The sequence below is a fragment of the Leptonychotes weddellii genome, chromosome X (assembly GCF_054177405.1).
Source record: "Leptonychotes weddellii isolate Sample4059 chromosome X, ASM5417740v2, whole genome shotgun sequence".
NCBI lineage: Eukaryota > Metazoa > Chordata > Mammalia > Carnivora > Phocidae > Leptonychotes > Leptonychotes weddellii.
The window spans coordinates 71,990,287-72,007,306 of record NC_138385.1 but is presented as its reverse complement, the minus strand read 5'-3'; the positions used below and the strand labels follow the sequence as shown (position 1 = coordinate 72,007,306).

General features: G+C 46.3%; 1 protein-coding gene across 2 annotated transcripts in view; it reads right to left on the bottom strand.

Annotated features, from left to right (window-relative positions):
* The window catches only part of DIPK2B (divergent protein kinase domain 2B), a 41,772-nt gene that overhangs the window by 24,044 nt on the left and 708 nt on the right, over positions 1–17,020 (bottom strand). For both annotated transcript variants that reach the window (XM_081808958.1, XM_081808957.1), the window contains exon 2: positions 10,261–10,525. In XM_081808958.1, coding sequence (XP_081665084.1) covers positions 10,261–10,525 — 265 coding nt within the window. The remainder of the gene's footprint in view (positions 1–10,260; positions 10,526–17,020) is intronic.

The window sequence follows — 17,020 nt, the reverse complement described above, 5'->3', positions numbered from 1 at the left end:
GTGTTAAGAACGGGGTGAGCCCCGTGACTGTTCACACATCACTGTAGCCATCTGGCCATATAAAAATCAGGTAGCTCCACATACAGAGTCCCTTAGACCCAGAACCCTAGGAAAGGACAGTCATTTTAGGCTGAAAAGAAGACGCCGATCTCAAAATACTAGAAGGTAGCTATATCTGTTGGTTAAAGCAAAAAAGTCACTTATGTTTTCGGAACTCCCTTCCCTACCAAAAGCATACATGTTGTCCGCTGTCTTGTCCCCAGAACTGGAAAGTGCCACGTGTAAACAAGCACCTGCTGAATCTCAGGGACAGTGTGCAGGTCTCCACAACATCCAGTGCCATTTTGGGGGCCCTAGATGCATGGTCACCCCGGACCACTGACCTTCCTGGAACCTCTTGGTAGGGAGGCACTGCGGACCCTAGGAGAAACAGTGATGGAAGGCCAATTGGTCTTTTGGTGTCTCACCTTCCCTTTGAAGTACAGTCCTCAAAGGTGCTTGGCCCAACTTATCAGGGGACCCCCCGGAGGAACCACTTTTTATTCTCCTGAGCAAGAGGCTCCCCATCAACTTCTCCCTTGCTGCCCTGGGTCAAAATGCCTTAGTTGTCTCTTTTCCAAGATAACGGTGTTGAGATCAAGCCTTGGAGAGTGTTAATGGATTACCATGTCACCATCCCTCCTCACTTGAATCCGTTAGACGTTTCTGGTATCAAGAGTCCTATTCCAAGGAGTAGGAACCATGATACTGAGTCAAGCCAGTAAAGATGTTCTCTTGGGGAAAGTCAGGACTTTCTGAGACTCTGAAATCCCATGGCCTCTGGAGTTAGCCCAGGGAGTCAGCCCTGGTGGGGGTTGAGAGTCACCCGGAAGCCATGAACAGTGAGTGATGAATGATGTCCCATCCAATCACTCATTCTATCACTCCTTCATCTCCCAAACATTTGTGAGGTGTCTACTCCATGGCAGACATGGATGAGGGAAGACATAGATGACTAAGAAGCAGTCCCTGCCCTCAAGCAGCACCCTGTCTGCTTTGGCAAAAGCCAAAAGAACGAAAACCAATGCCATGTATTCTGATCTGCTGTAAGTGTGTTATTAAGTCGGGTTCTCCTCCGACTCCCATGCTAGGCTTGGTTCCTTTTTTTAAATATTTAATAAATATTTTATTTATTTTTGTGTGAGAGAGAAAGGGAGAGAGAGAGAGAGAGAGCGAGTGAGCACATGAGCAGAGGGGAGGGACAGAGGGAGAAGCAGACTCCCCGCTGAGCAGGGAGCCTGGCATGGGACTCCATCCCAGGACCCCAGGATCATGACCTGAGCGGAAGGCAGACGCTTTACCGACTGAGCCACCCAGGCACCCCAGATCCATGGTTCTTGAGAAAAAGAATACACATGAACCAAGCTCCATAGTCACGCTATCTTTTGCCCTGAGGGCATTTTCCAAGCTGCCGCGCAGTCTTGCTGGGTAAAGGAAACAGTTTGGGGCTTCCAGAGTCGCTGGGATTTGGGGGTAGGGTCCTATCAAGGAGAAAGCCATAGAGAAGGAGCCCCCCAAATACGTGTAAAAGTTCCTGCCAGGTCTCTGGCCAACTCCTAAGCTGCATATGAGCAGGTGGGTCTCCAGGCATAGCACAGAACCACAGAAGGCTGTATCCCTGAACAGAGATTTCAGAGGCTGCATACTTCTGGCAAGATGGAGGCTGGACTTTGAGCCAGACATCTTAGCACCCTGGACTTTGAATTGGACCTCAGGAAGTCCACACTCCAGTAGTAAGGATCATGTCCTACCAGCAAGGACCATGTCCCAGGAGCAAGAGCAACACTGAAGAAGATCTACACGAACAAAGTCTAACCCCAGCCTCAACATGATTAAGGCAGTGATTCTCAACTGGGGGGGCAGTTTTGCTCCCTCCGAGTTGTTTTGCAACATCTGGAAACATTTTGGGTTGTCCCGACTGGATGTTGTGATGCTATTGGCACCTAGTGGGTGGGGGCCAAGGATGCTGCTAAACATCTTATGATGCACAGGACAGCGTTGCCTTCATCCTCCCAACAAAGAATAATCTGGCCCCAAGTGTCCATAGCTCCGGGATTGAGAAACCCTGGATTTTGGTGATCTGGGAGCAATGTAATTGGCTGCTAGAACAAAAGTCAACAATCTTTGAAAGAAAATAATATAAATCAGAACCTCTACAATGTATTATCCTTAAAACCCAGCATACAATAAAAAAATTGCCAAAAAATGTGAAGAAGCAAGAAAAACCAATTGGCAATCAAGAAAAAGGAAAACAACCAGCAGAAGCAGAAGGAGAAGCAGAGATAATCCAGAGTTAGCAAGTATGGAATTCAAAGCAACTATGATTAAGATTTTACGAGAAAAGAGGAAAAGACAGACAAAATCGATAAAGAGGAGAGAATTTCAACAGAGAATTAGAATTTATTAAAAAAAACCCACATGACATTAGAAATACAAAATGCAATATCTGAAATTAAGAACTTATTGACTGGATTGGATACCAAACTGGGCACAGCAGAACATATGATTAGTGAGCTATATATGAGAGATAACTCATGGAAGCTTCTAGAAGTAAACAGGGGAATACTTTTATGACCATGGGATAATCAGGATGCTAAAAGCATTAACCTTAAAATAAGCAGTGAATAAATTGGACTACCTTGAAATGAAGAATTTCATTTCATCAAAAGATACTTATTAAGAGAGCGGAAAGGCCAGCTGTGGACTGGGAGAAGATATTTGTAATACATATATCCAACAAAGAGCTCGTATTTTAGAATATAAATGTAACTTTCAAGAATCAGTAAGAAAGGCAGATGACCCAATAAAAAAGGGACAACTTAACCCCAGGGTTTTACAAAAGACGAAATCAAAGCAGTCAAAAAATATGCGAAAAGGGTCTCTATATTATTAGTTATGAGAAAAATACAACTTGAAACCACACAATGAGATACTGCTAGACACCCACCAAGATGACAAAAATGAAAAACTCATAATATCAAGTGTCGATGGAGATGTGGAACAATGGAACTCTCTCTTCCATTGCTTATAGGAGGAAATCAGTACAACCACTTTGGAAAACTGGTAGTATCTACTAAATGAGTCCCTATGTATGTGCCATCATCCAGCAATTTTACTTCCATAAGTGTACTCATGTTCACCAACTGACATATATAAGAATGTTTGTAGATAATGTTTTAAAATTCCAGATTTGGTAGGGTTCTTTTTTCTCCTCCTTTTTATTATTGTTAATGTCTGATGCTATTGCCTTTTATTTATTTTATTATTTTTTTAAAGATTTTATTTATTCATTTGAGAGACAGAGACAGAGAGAGCACAAGCACGGGGAGAGGCAGAGGGAGAAGCAGACTCGATCCCAGGACCCTGAGATCATGACCTGAGCTGAAGGCAGACGCTTAACCATCTGAGCCACCCAGGGGCCCCTGCTCTTGCCTCTTAATCAGAGAAAGTGGTCCATGTTATTTCTACTTTTTAAAATTTATTGAGAGGTTTTGTGGCCGAAGAAACTGTTTTTAGAACACAACCAACTTATCAATTAGTTTCATCATTAATTTTTTCGAGTGAATGTCTTTATAGATATCTGTTATAGGTTATATAGTTTCACCTCTGTTTACTTCATATTATGTGGACATATGTAGAGGCACAGCCAATTCTCAGGCCTCTGAGCCAAGCAAAAGAATTTGTTCCAGCATATATCAAAATAGGGGTATTGAGATAGCAGAGGAAGAAATCATAGCAAGAACAAAGGATGGCTTGATTTATTTAAGAACAGGTTTGGTTGGCTAACACCCAAGTTCAAGGAAAGCTGAGAGCCCCGTGAAGGCAGAGCCTGCAAACATCTTGATGTTTTTCCAGCCTTCAGTTTTGCCTTGACTGTGGACTGCCTCTATTCTGCTTTTGAGCTCTTTGGGAAAGGAACCCCTGGTGACTCATCTCACGTCTACCTTCCCTGAGTCTTGCCTCTCTTCAATTACCCAACTTGTTTGTGTCAAGGTGGGGAACACCTTTCACTATCTCCTTTTCACTCACGAGGTCCATCAGGAGTAATTTAGGACTCAGTTGAGCAGACAGGCTGAGCGATCTGTTAGTCCCTTTTCTATGAGCCTATGATAAAAGGGAGGCCTGGAAATGAATAGGTTAGTCTCTAGCCCATTCCAAATAACGTGGTGGCCACAAATGCCGAGGTGATGACGTCTCGGGGCTTGTAACTCTCAACAAATCCCATGATCCAAAGCCTTAGTTGTTTCAACTGTCTACAGTTCCGTGACTGGAAGGAGAAAGTGGGCCGGGCGGGGCTCAGATCCATGCCGTAATCTCTCCCCGGTTGGCTCCTGGAACTCCCGTGGGCGACAAAAAAAAGTACCATTGACTACTTCCCAAGGGTCATGGGGAGCAGGGTCTCATGACCACAGTGTACCCCGGAAGGGCCTCTGCTCTCCTGAGACGGGTCAGCCAGAGGGTGTGTGCTGATGTTCTGGGAATATTGACCTATGGTGGGACTGGCCAGGCACTTTTAGTAGCTTATACTTCCTTTTCCATTAATACTCATCATCTTTGACTCCCATATGAGATCAGCACGAAAATGGTATGGCCACCGATCAGCTGTTTTTCTTTTTCTAGCACCAATCTGGTCATGTTATTTAAAAAAAAAAAAACAACAGCATATGTAACTTTTTGGAAAGGTCCTTGACCTGGTAGCCTGTGAGAGATTAAAATCTTTATGGTCTGAAAACCAGCTGCGACTCTAATACAAGATTTTCATCTTTATTCAAACACGTTGTCATAACCCGTCTCGTATCACAGTGGGTCCCCGCCCCAGCGGAGCATCGTCTCCCAGAGTGCAGGGACCTTGCTTGTCTCGACACCCTTATCCCCTCCTAGGGCCTTGCATAGGTCCAGCAAAGCCCTCTTAACCGTTTTTGAATTAACTTTAAGCACAAATGAATTTTATTGTAGTATTTACCTCTAAAACCACATTCTGATTAAATGGTTAAGATGCATTTTGCTGAATTTGCTTACTGCCCCTAATTCTATCTCTTTAAACAAACAACCAAGACCGAGGAAGTAAAATCGCCCGCCATCCTTGTGTTGAACGAAGCTGCCCGAACACTATACTGCCGTCTAGTGGGAGAAAAGGCTCGGCGGCCACGGAATTCGCTCCCACTGGCGGCGGGGGGGGAAACAGGGTCTGTGTTTAGAACAATGTCAGAAGCAGCCGGTAGTTGAGGGGATGGGAGGGGGACGCAACGGGGGACATGTGTTTTCCTCCGATTAGCCACGCACTGCTGAGGGCGGTTGCCTCTATGCACTTGGCATAATAGCAGAGGAAGCCTTCTTTGTGGTTTTTCGAACAGGCACATCATGATAAACTGGGTGGTGTTCTTGGCTGTGGTTCTATCTGTGGGCTAGTAATTTAGGCTGTGGGATATTCCCATCAGAACAATGCAGTTTTTAGAAGGAGAAAAGTCACAGTTTTATTAGCATAAGTCACACACACACACACACACACTCACTCACTCACTCTGCGTTGTTTCACCCTCTGGCTGATTTTTCTGGTCCCTCGCTACCTCTTTGGCAGTGCCTCGCCTGTGGCTCAAGAGAGTGTCCTTAATACAAAGCCGTGCTTGGCCCTGCAGGAGTGGGGAGCCACGGACTCCCTGGCTCAGCCTCTAATGGTGACCCCTGGGGCTTTTCATCCAAGTTGACTTTATTTATTCATAAGCAGAACTCACAATCGAGGTTCGGAGGGCCCTGCACCTGTCACATCCCCCCTGCCTTCAATTTTCTTTTATTTCTTTGACTGTTTCTCTTCTCTTCCTTGTCAGTCCTCTGAGCAAACCTGTGGGCTCCCTGCGGCCCCTTTTCCTTTCCCAAACACGCACCGGCATACACACACACAGATACACACTCTGGAGGGCCCTGGCCTAGATCCCGGTTGGAAAGTGGCTTTTGAGAAAATCAGGGAACACCCATTCAAGTCATGGTCAACAGAATTCCTGGGGCCGGCAGAGCTGTTCGGCCAAATCTGGGATGAATGGTCACTCTGAAACAGGCTGCTTGCTCAGATCATCGAGAAGGATTCTGGGGGCACATCTGAATTTTGTGGGCAGGGGGAAGGATGCAGGGATGTTTTAGGAAGGTGTGAGATAGTCGTGGGATGGACAAGTATGAGTATTACCATATCGGTTTTACACACAAATGGTTTCTCGGAGAGCTAACAGTGAAATGCTATTAGCTGTTAACATCCTGGCATGAATTAAATTATTGGATTAGCTGCCCATCACCTCCTGGGACTCCAAGGGAATGAAGTCACAGGATTGGTGAAGTTTCTATGGGGCTTATTCTTCTTTTTTGTTTTTAGTTGAGGTGAAATTCGCATAACATAAAGTGTACCGTTTTCTCCATTTTAAGGTGTATAATTCAATGGCTTTTAGTATAACACAAGGTTGTACAAATATCATCACTCTAACTCCAGAATTTTCCCATCACCCTCAAAAGACACCCTGTGCCCATGAAACATTCACTCCTAATTCTCCCCCTCAGCTCCTGGCAACCACTAATCTGCTTTCTGTCTCTATGGATCTGCCCATTCTGGACATTTCCTATACATGGAATTCTCCAATATTTGTCCTTTTGCATCTGGCTTCTTTCTCTTAGTGTAATGTTTTGAAGGTTCATCCGTGTTGTAGCAGGTATCAGTCCTTGATTCTTTTTTATGGTCAAATAATATTCCATCATGTGGCTATAACATGTTTCGTTTATTCATTCCTCAGTTGATGGATATGTGGGTTGCTTCTGCCTTTTGGCTCTTGTGATTAGTCCTGCTGTGAGCATTCACATACGAGTTTTTGTCTGAAGACTCATTTTCGACTGTCTTGGGCAAATGAGTGAGTTTCCTTCACCCCCACCTTTGGTGATGATGGATCCATTTTAAACCATCTGGGAGGTGAGTTTTGCTAAGAAGAAAAGTGTGGTAGTTTGGGTGCTGCCTGGATGGGGCTTGGGAGGAAAAGGGTGCAGAACACCTAGGGCATTCTGTGGGATCCTAAGGCGAAAGGGTCTCTGGAAAGGAGGACAGGAGAGGGAGGAGGTGGGGCCCAATGGGGTGCCAATAACCTTGAGCTTTGGTGAATGGAGGAAAAATGGGGTTTGTTCAGCATTTATAAAATGGCTGCTGATATTTTTCTGTTTTTTTTTTTAATAAGGAAAGGAAAATAATCATGTAATATACATTCGTTAATTGAATTTAAATTTAAAAAAAAGGAAACGAAAAATCTCTGGTGGGTGGGGATGAAAAGATGAGTTAGCAGAGAAGTGAAAATGGGTGTGGCTTTGGATGTGTCTTAATGGGGTGTTGTTAATGGATGCGTTTTTGTCAGAAAGAAGGAAAGTTTGTTTGGCCACATGTTAAGGTGAGAGGACAAATTTGGTCGAGCAAATTTTAGCACAACACACTGAAGAAAGGGATCCTCTCAGTACAATAATGTTGCCATGTATTTCTATGGCGATGGACTTTTTCTAAAGCATATGTAAAGCTCATTAGGATGAATGAATCGGATAGAGAAGGCACTATTTGCTGCCCTTTGAGAAGGAAGAAATCAAGGGACGCCTGGGGGGCTCAGTCAGTTAAGCATCTGCTTTTGGCTCAGGTCATGATCTCTGGATCCTGAGATCGAGTCCTGCATCGTCGGGCTCCCCTTTCAGCGGGGAGTCTGCTTCTGCCTCTCCCCTCTGTTCATGCTCTCTCTCTCAAATGAACAAATAAAATAATAATAATAAAAAGAAATAGGAAATCAAGGCATGCAGCAGAGTACCTGCTGATAGTAGTCATTCATCAGGATTGTTAAATAATAAGCGAAGCAGAGTCATCTCAAGTCAAAGAATGTCAGAGCTGGGAGGCTCTTTGAGATCATCCACCAGGCCTCCCCTCAACCCACTTTGGGAGGAGGGATGTGGGGGCAGAGTGGGGAAGTCCTGTGCTTAAATGCCACGTCACCTGGTTGGTGAGTGAAGGACCCAAGTCAATAGTTTGTCCTCTGTTCCCTTACTGAGTGTCCTCATATCATCCACTATATTGCTTTGTGGTGGTTTGTGTTCTTACCTGTCCTCGCCGGGGGGCCACCTGCTCCTGGAGGTGGGGCTTGTGTCAGATTCATTTTCGTGTCCCCAAGATAAAGCACAGTGTTGAAGCTTGTTGACCAGAGGCACGGGAAGCGGCAGCTCTTTGCTCTTCCTGGGTCTCCGCTCCTTCTCGTTTGGCCCCAGGTTTGAGTGGCAAAGCCAGGGCTCAGACAGTTTCCAGACTCCAGAGATCTTTTGTCTACACCACAGTGTCTACACTCATCATGGTAGGTGACACTAGATGTCCTGGGCGGGGTGCTTTGGACTTGCCGGGGTCGGGGTGGGGGCATGGGATAATCCCCACTGGATTGTTATTATGGAAATCTCTAGAAGCTGAGGGAAAGAGGGAGCTTTCCTTAGTTCATCGGTCTGGCCACTTTCCGTGGGATCTCAAGTGTATCCTGAGCACCTGGCTGTCCTTTGGTGTGTTGTGCAGGTCCCAAGTGGAGGTAAGTCTGGAACCAGTGCCTTAGGAGAACTGTGTCCTTCGGCATGGAACCCGTCAATGATGGGGGCCGGAAGAGGTGACGGGATTTTCAAGGGGGTTCTGAAACTCTTCCCTGTGTATCTTGTTTTGCTTTTCCTGGGGGACTTCCACTTGTTCCTGAGCACATAGTTGAGGCAAAGCGGGAAAGGTCTCACATTGGTCCTTCCTGTGGCTCAGTACTTGCTGTGGCCAGCCTGCAATTGGCAAGTGGCAGGTACCCAGGCCAGGGCGTGGAGGGTCTGTCTGCGAGTGCGGAAGGAGAGGCGCAGGGCGATTATACTGATGGTGTGGACCACGGTGGGGGCTTTGTTATCTGTCCTCTGTTGTCGGGTTCTGCTCAGTGTTGAGCAGCCCCCCACGGGGTTCTTCTCACCTGAGCCTCTGCTTGCTGTCTCCTGCACAAACTCCAAGACCCGGATGTTGGATCCCGCCACCTCCCTGGCCTGGGAATGGCTTGACTTCCTCTGGCTCCTTCTCTCCCCACCCCACGGCAGTGAGCTTCATAAAGTGTAGAGTACAAAGGGCTCCCATTGGGAAGCGCGATGTCAGATGGCAGCCATGTTTCCCACAGCTTGATTGCTCCTGATTGTAAAGCAGTGTCCACACAACCCAAGAGCAAAGCCACATGGTCTCGTGACACAGATGAGATCTCCAGGGACCAGTGGTTCTTCTTTGCTTGGTGCCCCTCCTCTTGAAGAGGCCAAGGGAAGGTCTGAGTGCTTCAGACGTCCCTCGAGCAGCCTCAGGTGTCCACGTGAAGGGGGCTTGTGGCCTGGGGAGTGCAAGAGGTGGCCTCGGCATCCCCCCAAGGGGGCCAGTTCGAGCCCTCCAGCCTTGTCATGGCAGGGAGGTTGGGGTGAGCGTCTTCTTTCCCATCTTGGCTGAAGGTGAGACACTCCTCAGTCCTCTGAGGGGGCATCTTCTGCCATCAGGGGCCCAGCAGGGTGTGTGGGGAGGTACAAGGTTGTGCTGGTTTGGGTGAGGAAGCAGGATCCCGGGGATGATAGTGCAGGAAGGGGGACCAAGGCAGGGTAGGAGGGCGCCAGCAATGTGCTGAAGTCCCGGAGGTAGCCTACTGGGGGGAGTGAGTGGGAGCTCTCAGATGGGAAGAGGGAGCTGTATTATCAGAGCCTACTTCTGTCATGACTCAGGTTTGGTTCTTCTTTCTGGTGGGAAATGGACGAGGAAGCTGATGTCCAAAGTGGACTCTCTGGATGGTGAAACAGGGTGTCTAGGAGAGCTTTCAAGAAAAGGCACAGTCTGGAAGTTGGCAAAGGTCCCCCGAGAAGCTTGTAGGTGAGCTAAACCCTGGCTGGGGGGAGGGTTGGAAGGGTCATCCCATCAGTTCTTCAGACCAGAGGTAGCAGCCAGAAACTGTTTCCCAAATAGTTGCGGAGGGTCACATCAGCGAGAGTGGAGGATGACAATGGGAAGGGTCACTATAACTAAACCTGTCTAGTTACCGTCTTGTCACAAGCCACTCTGCTTCGTGACATGGGTTTGGTCCCACTTCAGACCATGACTCCTTTTCCCCACATGGAGATGTGAGATGAGAGTAGATGCCTCCCTCCCCCTCGTCCCCTTGTCTCCTGCCTCACGACCAGCACACTCACCTGCACCAGGTCCGGTGTGAGGCGCTTGGCCTGCAGCCATTTCTGGAACCTCCTGGTTTTCCGCAGGATGCGCTCGATGCTGCAGGTCTTTGGGGCTGCTGCAGAGGCGCAGATTCTCCTGTCTGAGATGTCACTTTGCTGTTTGCTGACCAGCCTGGAGACCTCCACGGGGCGCCAGGTTTTGGAATCATCTGAGTAATTTGCAGGGTAAGAAGGCAAGTAGTCGGGAGGCAGTCCAAGGGGGGAGGCCAGCCAGCTGTCAAACCTGGGAGAAGAGCCCTTTTATTTATTTTATTTTTTAATATATTTTTCTAAAAATTAAAAAAATTTATTTATTAGAGAGAGAGAAAGAGAGAGAGCACAAGCAGGGGGAGCTGCAGGCAGTGGGAGAGGGAGAAACAAACTCCCTGCTGAGCAGGGAGCCCGACGCGGGGCTCCATCCCAGGACCCTGGGATCATGACCTGAGCCGAAGGCAGACGCTTCACCGACTGAGCCACCCAGGTGCCCCCAGAAGAGCCCTTTTAGGATCTGCTTGGAGCTGGAGGGATGAAGCGGGGGCCAAGGAGGGACTAGCTATATTGTCAGAGCCAGCAGAACCTGGGGACAGGGAGACAGGCGACAACATCCTCTCTGATCCATTTCTTCTCCTTTGACTGGGACACTCCACTCTTCCTGCAAGAACACTACTTTTGTTTCCTCAAACTCAGGGATATAAATATGTGATGTCAGAAAAGGTGAGCTAGATACACGCCAGACACATGCTTTATCCTCTTCAGGCAGCTGACGCAGAAGGACTAGCCATGGCTTTTTGAACGGCAGCTTCACACATGCTGGTGCCTTAGATTCTCCTGATATCCCATCCCCACTTTACAGATGGGGAAACTGAGGCTTATAGAGCTTAAGGACCTCACCCAAGTTCAGACAGTACATTGCCAAGCAGACGTGCAGACCCAGGGCCATCTGTTTCAGCAGAGCCCATGATCTTTCCCCTTCCCAACACTGGTTCTAGAAACAGCCCACCCTCTGACTAATGGCTGGGTCTTGGAACCATAGTTGGTGAAGAGGCTTCTGGGCCTCTGGGTCCTGGGATCGAGTCCCGCATCGGGCTCCCTGCTCAGTGGGGAACCTGCTTCTCCCTCTCCCTCTGCCTCTCCTCAGCTCATGCTCTCTCCCTCAAATAAATAAATAAAATCTTGGGGCGCCTGGGTGGCTCAGTCGGTTGAGCGTCTGCCTTCGGCTCAGGTCAGGATCCCGGGGTCCTGGGATCGAGCCCGGCATCGGGCTCCATGCTTAGCGGGGAGCCTGCTTCTCCCTCTCCCTCACTTGTGTTCCCTCTCTCGCTGTGTCTCTCTCTGTCAAATAAATAAATAAAATCTAAAAAAATAAAAAATGAAAAATAAAATAAAATCTTGGGAAAAAATAAAAATAAAAAATAAAAAAAATGAAACGTTGTAAACGAGCAGTGAATCAATTTCACCGGCATTTTTAGGACAACCATTGGGAATGGTCCTCCCCTCTAAGAGGATAAGGAAGGGCAGGGGGCCCCGAGGCAAGCCTGTCTGCTTGTTCCCTGAAGCTGCTCTTGCTCCTGGGGGTTCAACCCCCTGAAAGGCCTGTGACTGAGGATTTATGATAGGTGGTTCTCTTAGACATTGATCGTAGCAACACGCATGTATGAAACACGTAAACACACCAGTCACTGTGCTAAATGCTTCGTGAGTAGTAATTCAGTTAAACCTGGCAGCAAACCTGCGAAGTCAGTACTGTTCTTAACCATGCAGATGAGGAAACTGAGGCACAAAGAAGTTAAGTAATTTGTCCAAAGTCGTACAACCAGAAATTGGAGGAAGTGGCATTCAAGGCCCCAGAGCTTGCAATCTCAAGTGCTTTGCCCTGGCCTGGTCCCTGTCATCCTTTGTATGACTTTGTGGGAACAGATTGGTAGGTAACATTATTAGGGGTTGTATCTAGCAGTATCATAGTTTCAGAGCTGGAAGCAAGCAACAAGGTCATGTGGTCCAATCCAACCGAGCCCCTCAACATGGAGGACAGTGTGGTGGCGTGGGGCAGAGCGACAGTGTTGCAATGACAATAAAACACTTTCCTCTTGCATGCTCCTCATGCTTACATCCCGTCAAACACTAAGTCTGTAGACATGCCTTCCTAAATATTTCTTGCCTCCCTTTCCTTTTCTCCATCCCTCAGCTTTGCCCAGAACCCTTAAAACATCCAGCGTCTTCCCAAAAGCTCTTAGGACACAGCTCACACTACTTAGAGCACTTCACAGCTTTCTTTCTGGGCCCATCTCCTTCTACTCCCCCTACAACCTTGCTTTGTTCTCACCAAACCACTGATCATCCCTGGCTAAGCCACATTGTTTTGGGCCCCTGAGCCTCCACTCACCTGGTCATGTGCCCATCCCTTTGTCTGAGATACTTTCTTCCATTTTCCCAGTGCCACCACTGTCTTCCCAATGGAGAGTAAACTCCTGCAGGGCTAAGGACTGGGCTTCCTTCAACTTGGTCGCTCAGTGCCTAGCAGACGGCTGGGCGCCAAGTTAGTGCCCAATGCATTTTAGTTGGATGGATGGATGGATGGATGGTTGGATGGGTATTTGGATGTATAGATGGATGACAAGTGAGTGGAGGGATACATGGAGGGCTGGCTGGCTGGCTGGCTGCAGAGGGATGGTTGGTTGGAATGATGCACAGATGGACGCCTGAATGAATGGGTAAATGGACAGATGGGCGCATGTGTGGATGATGGAACGTGTACACGGATGCTTTTGCCATAAGCTCTGGGGCCCTGCAGCTCCTGAGACCTCTGAATTGATTCGAGGAAGTGAGTTAAAGCAATAATTGCTATCATCTTCCGAGATGAAAGAGACAGACAAGAGCAAGGGAGAAGAGAAGGCAAAAACAAGCCTAATGATTTACTTATTTTAAAAATACTGCGAGCCCTCCACTACTCAGTTAGAAGTTTTTAAACTTTCTTTAAGACTCTGGGAGTGGGGGTTAGGGATGCAAGGCCAAGTGAGTACAGTAAGGAAGGGAAGGGAAAGCAGGGAAAGCACCTGCCTTGGTGAGAGCCCAGGAATCTCTAGGAGCAATTCTGATCAGAAATACTCCTGCTAAGTCCTCCATCTCCACCTTTCTCCCCAACCTATGATCTGCACATACATGAATCCTGATCAATCAGTTCCTGCTAGATCTCACCAGCTGGTGTGATTGCTTAGGATTTCACAGATAGGTATGTTTTCAGCGGGAAGACTATGTCAATCAGGTTTCCTCTTGTTTTCTGGCTTCCTTTAAGTTTTTTTTTCATTCAGGATTTGAAAGTCCAAACGGAACGCATGGGAAAACTGGTACTGAAAACATTGAAATGTTCAAAGGTTAACGGTTGGGTATGGGAAGCATTAGATTTATCATCAGCGTTCTTGCCAAAGAGAAGATAAGGAAAGATGACAGTCATCTACCAATGATGTGTCTTCAGCTTCCCAGGCTCACTCTCTGCTGCCAAACAAACAAGTTTTTGTCCAGTTCTTACTGAGGCCCTGGCCTGGAATGCTAACGCTTGCCTGGTTATAGCATGTCAGCCAAACAGCTGAGAGTTCGGGATGAGCTTTTTCCTAAGGTATTATCATAGTCATTTGCAAAAGTGAGAAAATATTTGGAGATGAACAAGACGAACAAACACTCTTAGAAAGAGAGGCAAAGGATATGAACTTGTAGACAATTTAGCAAACAAAAAAGGAATAGAAATGGTCAGTACTATATGTTGGCTAATTGAATTTAAATAAAAAAAGAAATAAATTAAAAAATAAATAAAAGAATTATACAAAGCCCCCCCCCCAAAAAAGAAAGAAAGAAATGGCCAGTAAGCCTGAAAAAAAGGCTCAACTCAGAAGACAAACAAACTAAAAATAGTAGTAATATTAAATATTTGTGAGCATGCAAGAAGTGAGCTCCATAGGTAGAAGTCTCCATTTGGAGATATATACATATATAAAGTCTCCTAAAAATGCGCTATATTTTGTGACCCAGAAATTTCCACTTCTGGGAATTTGTCATAGGAATTTTTGATTGATGTGCACAAAAATCGAGCAGCAGGGATGTTCAACATAAGACTGTTTATAATATTGAAAAGAGAAAAAAAACTAGTTGTCTCACAGCAGTGGATTAGTTAAATAAATTATGGTTGACTGATGCGGTTGAATACCACAAAGCCATTAAAAATCAAATTGTGGATGTATCATTTGCAAATATCTTGTCCCATTTGGTGGGTTTTTTTGTTTGTTTGTTTGTTTTGTTGATGGTTTCCTTTGCTATGCGAAGACTTTTTATTTTGGTGCAGTCCCAAGAGTTTAATTTTACTTTTGTTTTCCTTGCCAGAGGAGACATGTCTAGAAAAATGTTTCTAAGGCTGACGTCGAAGAACAGTTAATAATGTGGAAAGGTGTTCCTGACATACTGTTAAATAAAAGTTTACAGAAAAGTCTGATCACATTTTTGCTGAAAAAAATTTTAAATCCATACTTAGAAAAAAGGTGGCAAGGATATGTTAACTAAGGGGTGATCCCTCCGTGGAGGAATTATACATGATTTTCATTTTGTGCTTTCTTCAGTATTTCTTGAAAATTCTAAAATAAACAGATATTACTTTTAAAATAAGGAAACAGTTGCTTACGCTGTAAAGAACTATCAACAAGTCCGCATCCCCAGATCCACTCACTGCCTCTCTCTGGGGCTTTGCGCTTGAAGAATGTGCATTCTCAACATGGAGAGCCCTAAACTCCAACCCACCCCACCTGATGCTTTCCCGTTTGTCTCTGCACACATCCCTTTCGGGCGCACATGGAACATAAATTCTGAGGGAGCTGAGGTAATATCCTGAACTTGAATGGAACACAAACCTATTTGGGGAAATGCTTCCTGAATTTGACCAATACCTGCCTGGTGAGAAAAACTTCATTTATTGCCACTTGGCAAAGAGTCAACTGTACGATTCATATACTCTGTTTAGTTACCTCGAGGAGGATGTGAACCTGGGACTCTCCTTCAGTTGAATCCCATAAAGGCCCTCCCTCCTGTCGGAAAATCTGTCTGTATTCTCCCCGCCTCCTTTCTCCGAGGAATCAGCCCCACTTTACTCATGTTCTTGGTCCTCTCCATCCCATTTCTTAGACGGGATGGAAATCTTGTGTTTGCTTTCAACATTTCCATCTTTATTTTCTGTCACACTGAGTTGGTCAACAAAATGACTTTTCTAGCTGAACCCACCCACTGGCATCCTTCCTGCCCTGCTTTGTTCCCACTGACCTTTCTCCTGGACCAGGAGAACTGGTCTGGCTGCCCCTGCCAGCGTCAACCAGTCCATCCTGCACACTGCTTTCTTTTTTTAATTTTTTTTAAAATTATTTATTTATTTGTGAGAGAGAGCACGAGCAGGGTGGCAGGGGGAGGGGCAGAGGGAGAAGCTGGCTTCCCGCTGAGCAGGGAGCCCGACGCGGGGCCCGATCCCAGGACCCTGGGATCATGACCTGAGCCGAAGGCAGACGCACATTTCTTTCCAGGAGATCCTTCCAAAACACAAGTCTCATCTTGTCTCTACCCCACTAAACTCCTTCATCGTTGCCTGCAATAGAGCTTCCCCGGTTGGGAAGGTCTTTCAACTTTTCACCATTTGAAATGCCTTAAAAAAAAAGCCTAAGGGGGAAAGTCTACATCAATATGATATCTATCATCTTGCAAAAGTTCCACATTTTTGATTGATATTTTCTATTCATTATATTTGTTTAGTAACTTAGTTGAATAATCAAATGTCTTCGGTTAATACAGACTGGAAATCAAATTATTGTAAATTAATGTTGTTTTTTGGTCACCAAATTTTACATGCCTCAGATAGGTCCCTGGGGGAGGGCTGCAGAGAAAGGCCTATTACAAAGGGTCTTTAGTATCAAAGAGGTGGGGAACCGCTGGCCCACAGGAGAAGGTCCCAATTTCTTGGCATGGCATTCAAGGCCCCTGGCCCATCTGCCTCTTCCAATGGCCTCCTTCTGTCACGCCTCCACATAGGCCCCATGCTCCAGCCTCTAAGTGCTTCTCGCCTCTCTGGAGCCACACTCCAGGCCATTGCTTTAGCTTGTCCTTCTACCTTAAGCCCTTCTCCTAAATTTCAGCTCATCCTTTAAAGGCCTTGCTCTGAATGCCTTCTCCAGCCCCCATTTGGAATTAGTATTCCCCTCCTTGGAGCTCCCGGAGGTCCTGTACATTTCAGACCACGTCTTATTATTGTTATTTGTAACATGGCTCCCTCCTCCTGAGCCCCTCAAGGGCAATGACCAAGAGTTACAGTGATGTCATTAGCCCCCCTTGCTGGGTCTTGGCTGTGGTCAAGACTCATTGACTATGTGCCGACAGGTTTGAACTCCAGAGTGTGATACCATCCTTGGTGAGATCCAAATGCATCACCATTTACTAAACTTGGGTTTTCCTCTGCATTGGAAAATTGGTTCCGAAACTTTGGAGCAAAGTGCCCTGGTTTAAATCCCAGATCTGCCACTTACTAGGGAGTGACCTTGGGCAAGTCATTTAATCTTGCTATGGTCACTCTCTGAGTAATGAGTGCAAAACATTAACGTTCTGGGATGGTGATGCAGAGCAAATAAAAATAAGCTTTAAAAGGTCCGTCACATGGTAGGCCTCCTATTAATTTTATTTCCCTCTTTTTATGAGAAATGAACTTGGTAAACTCAATAAT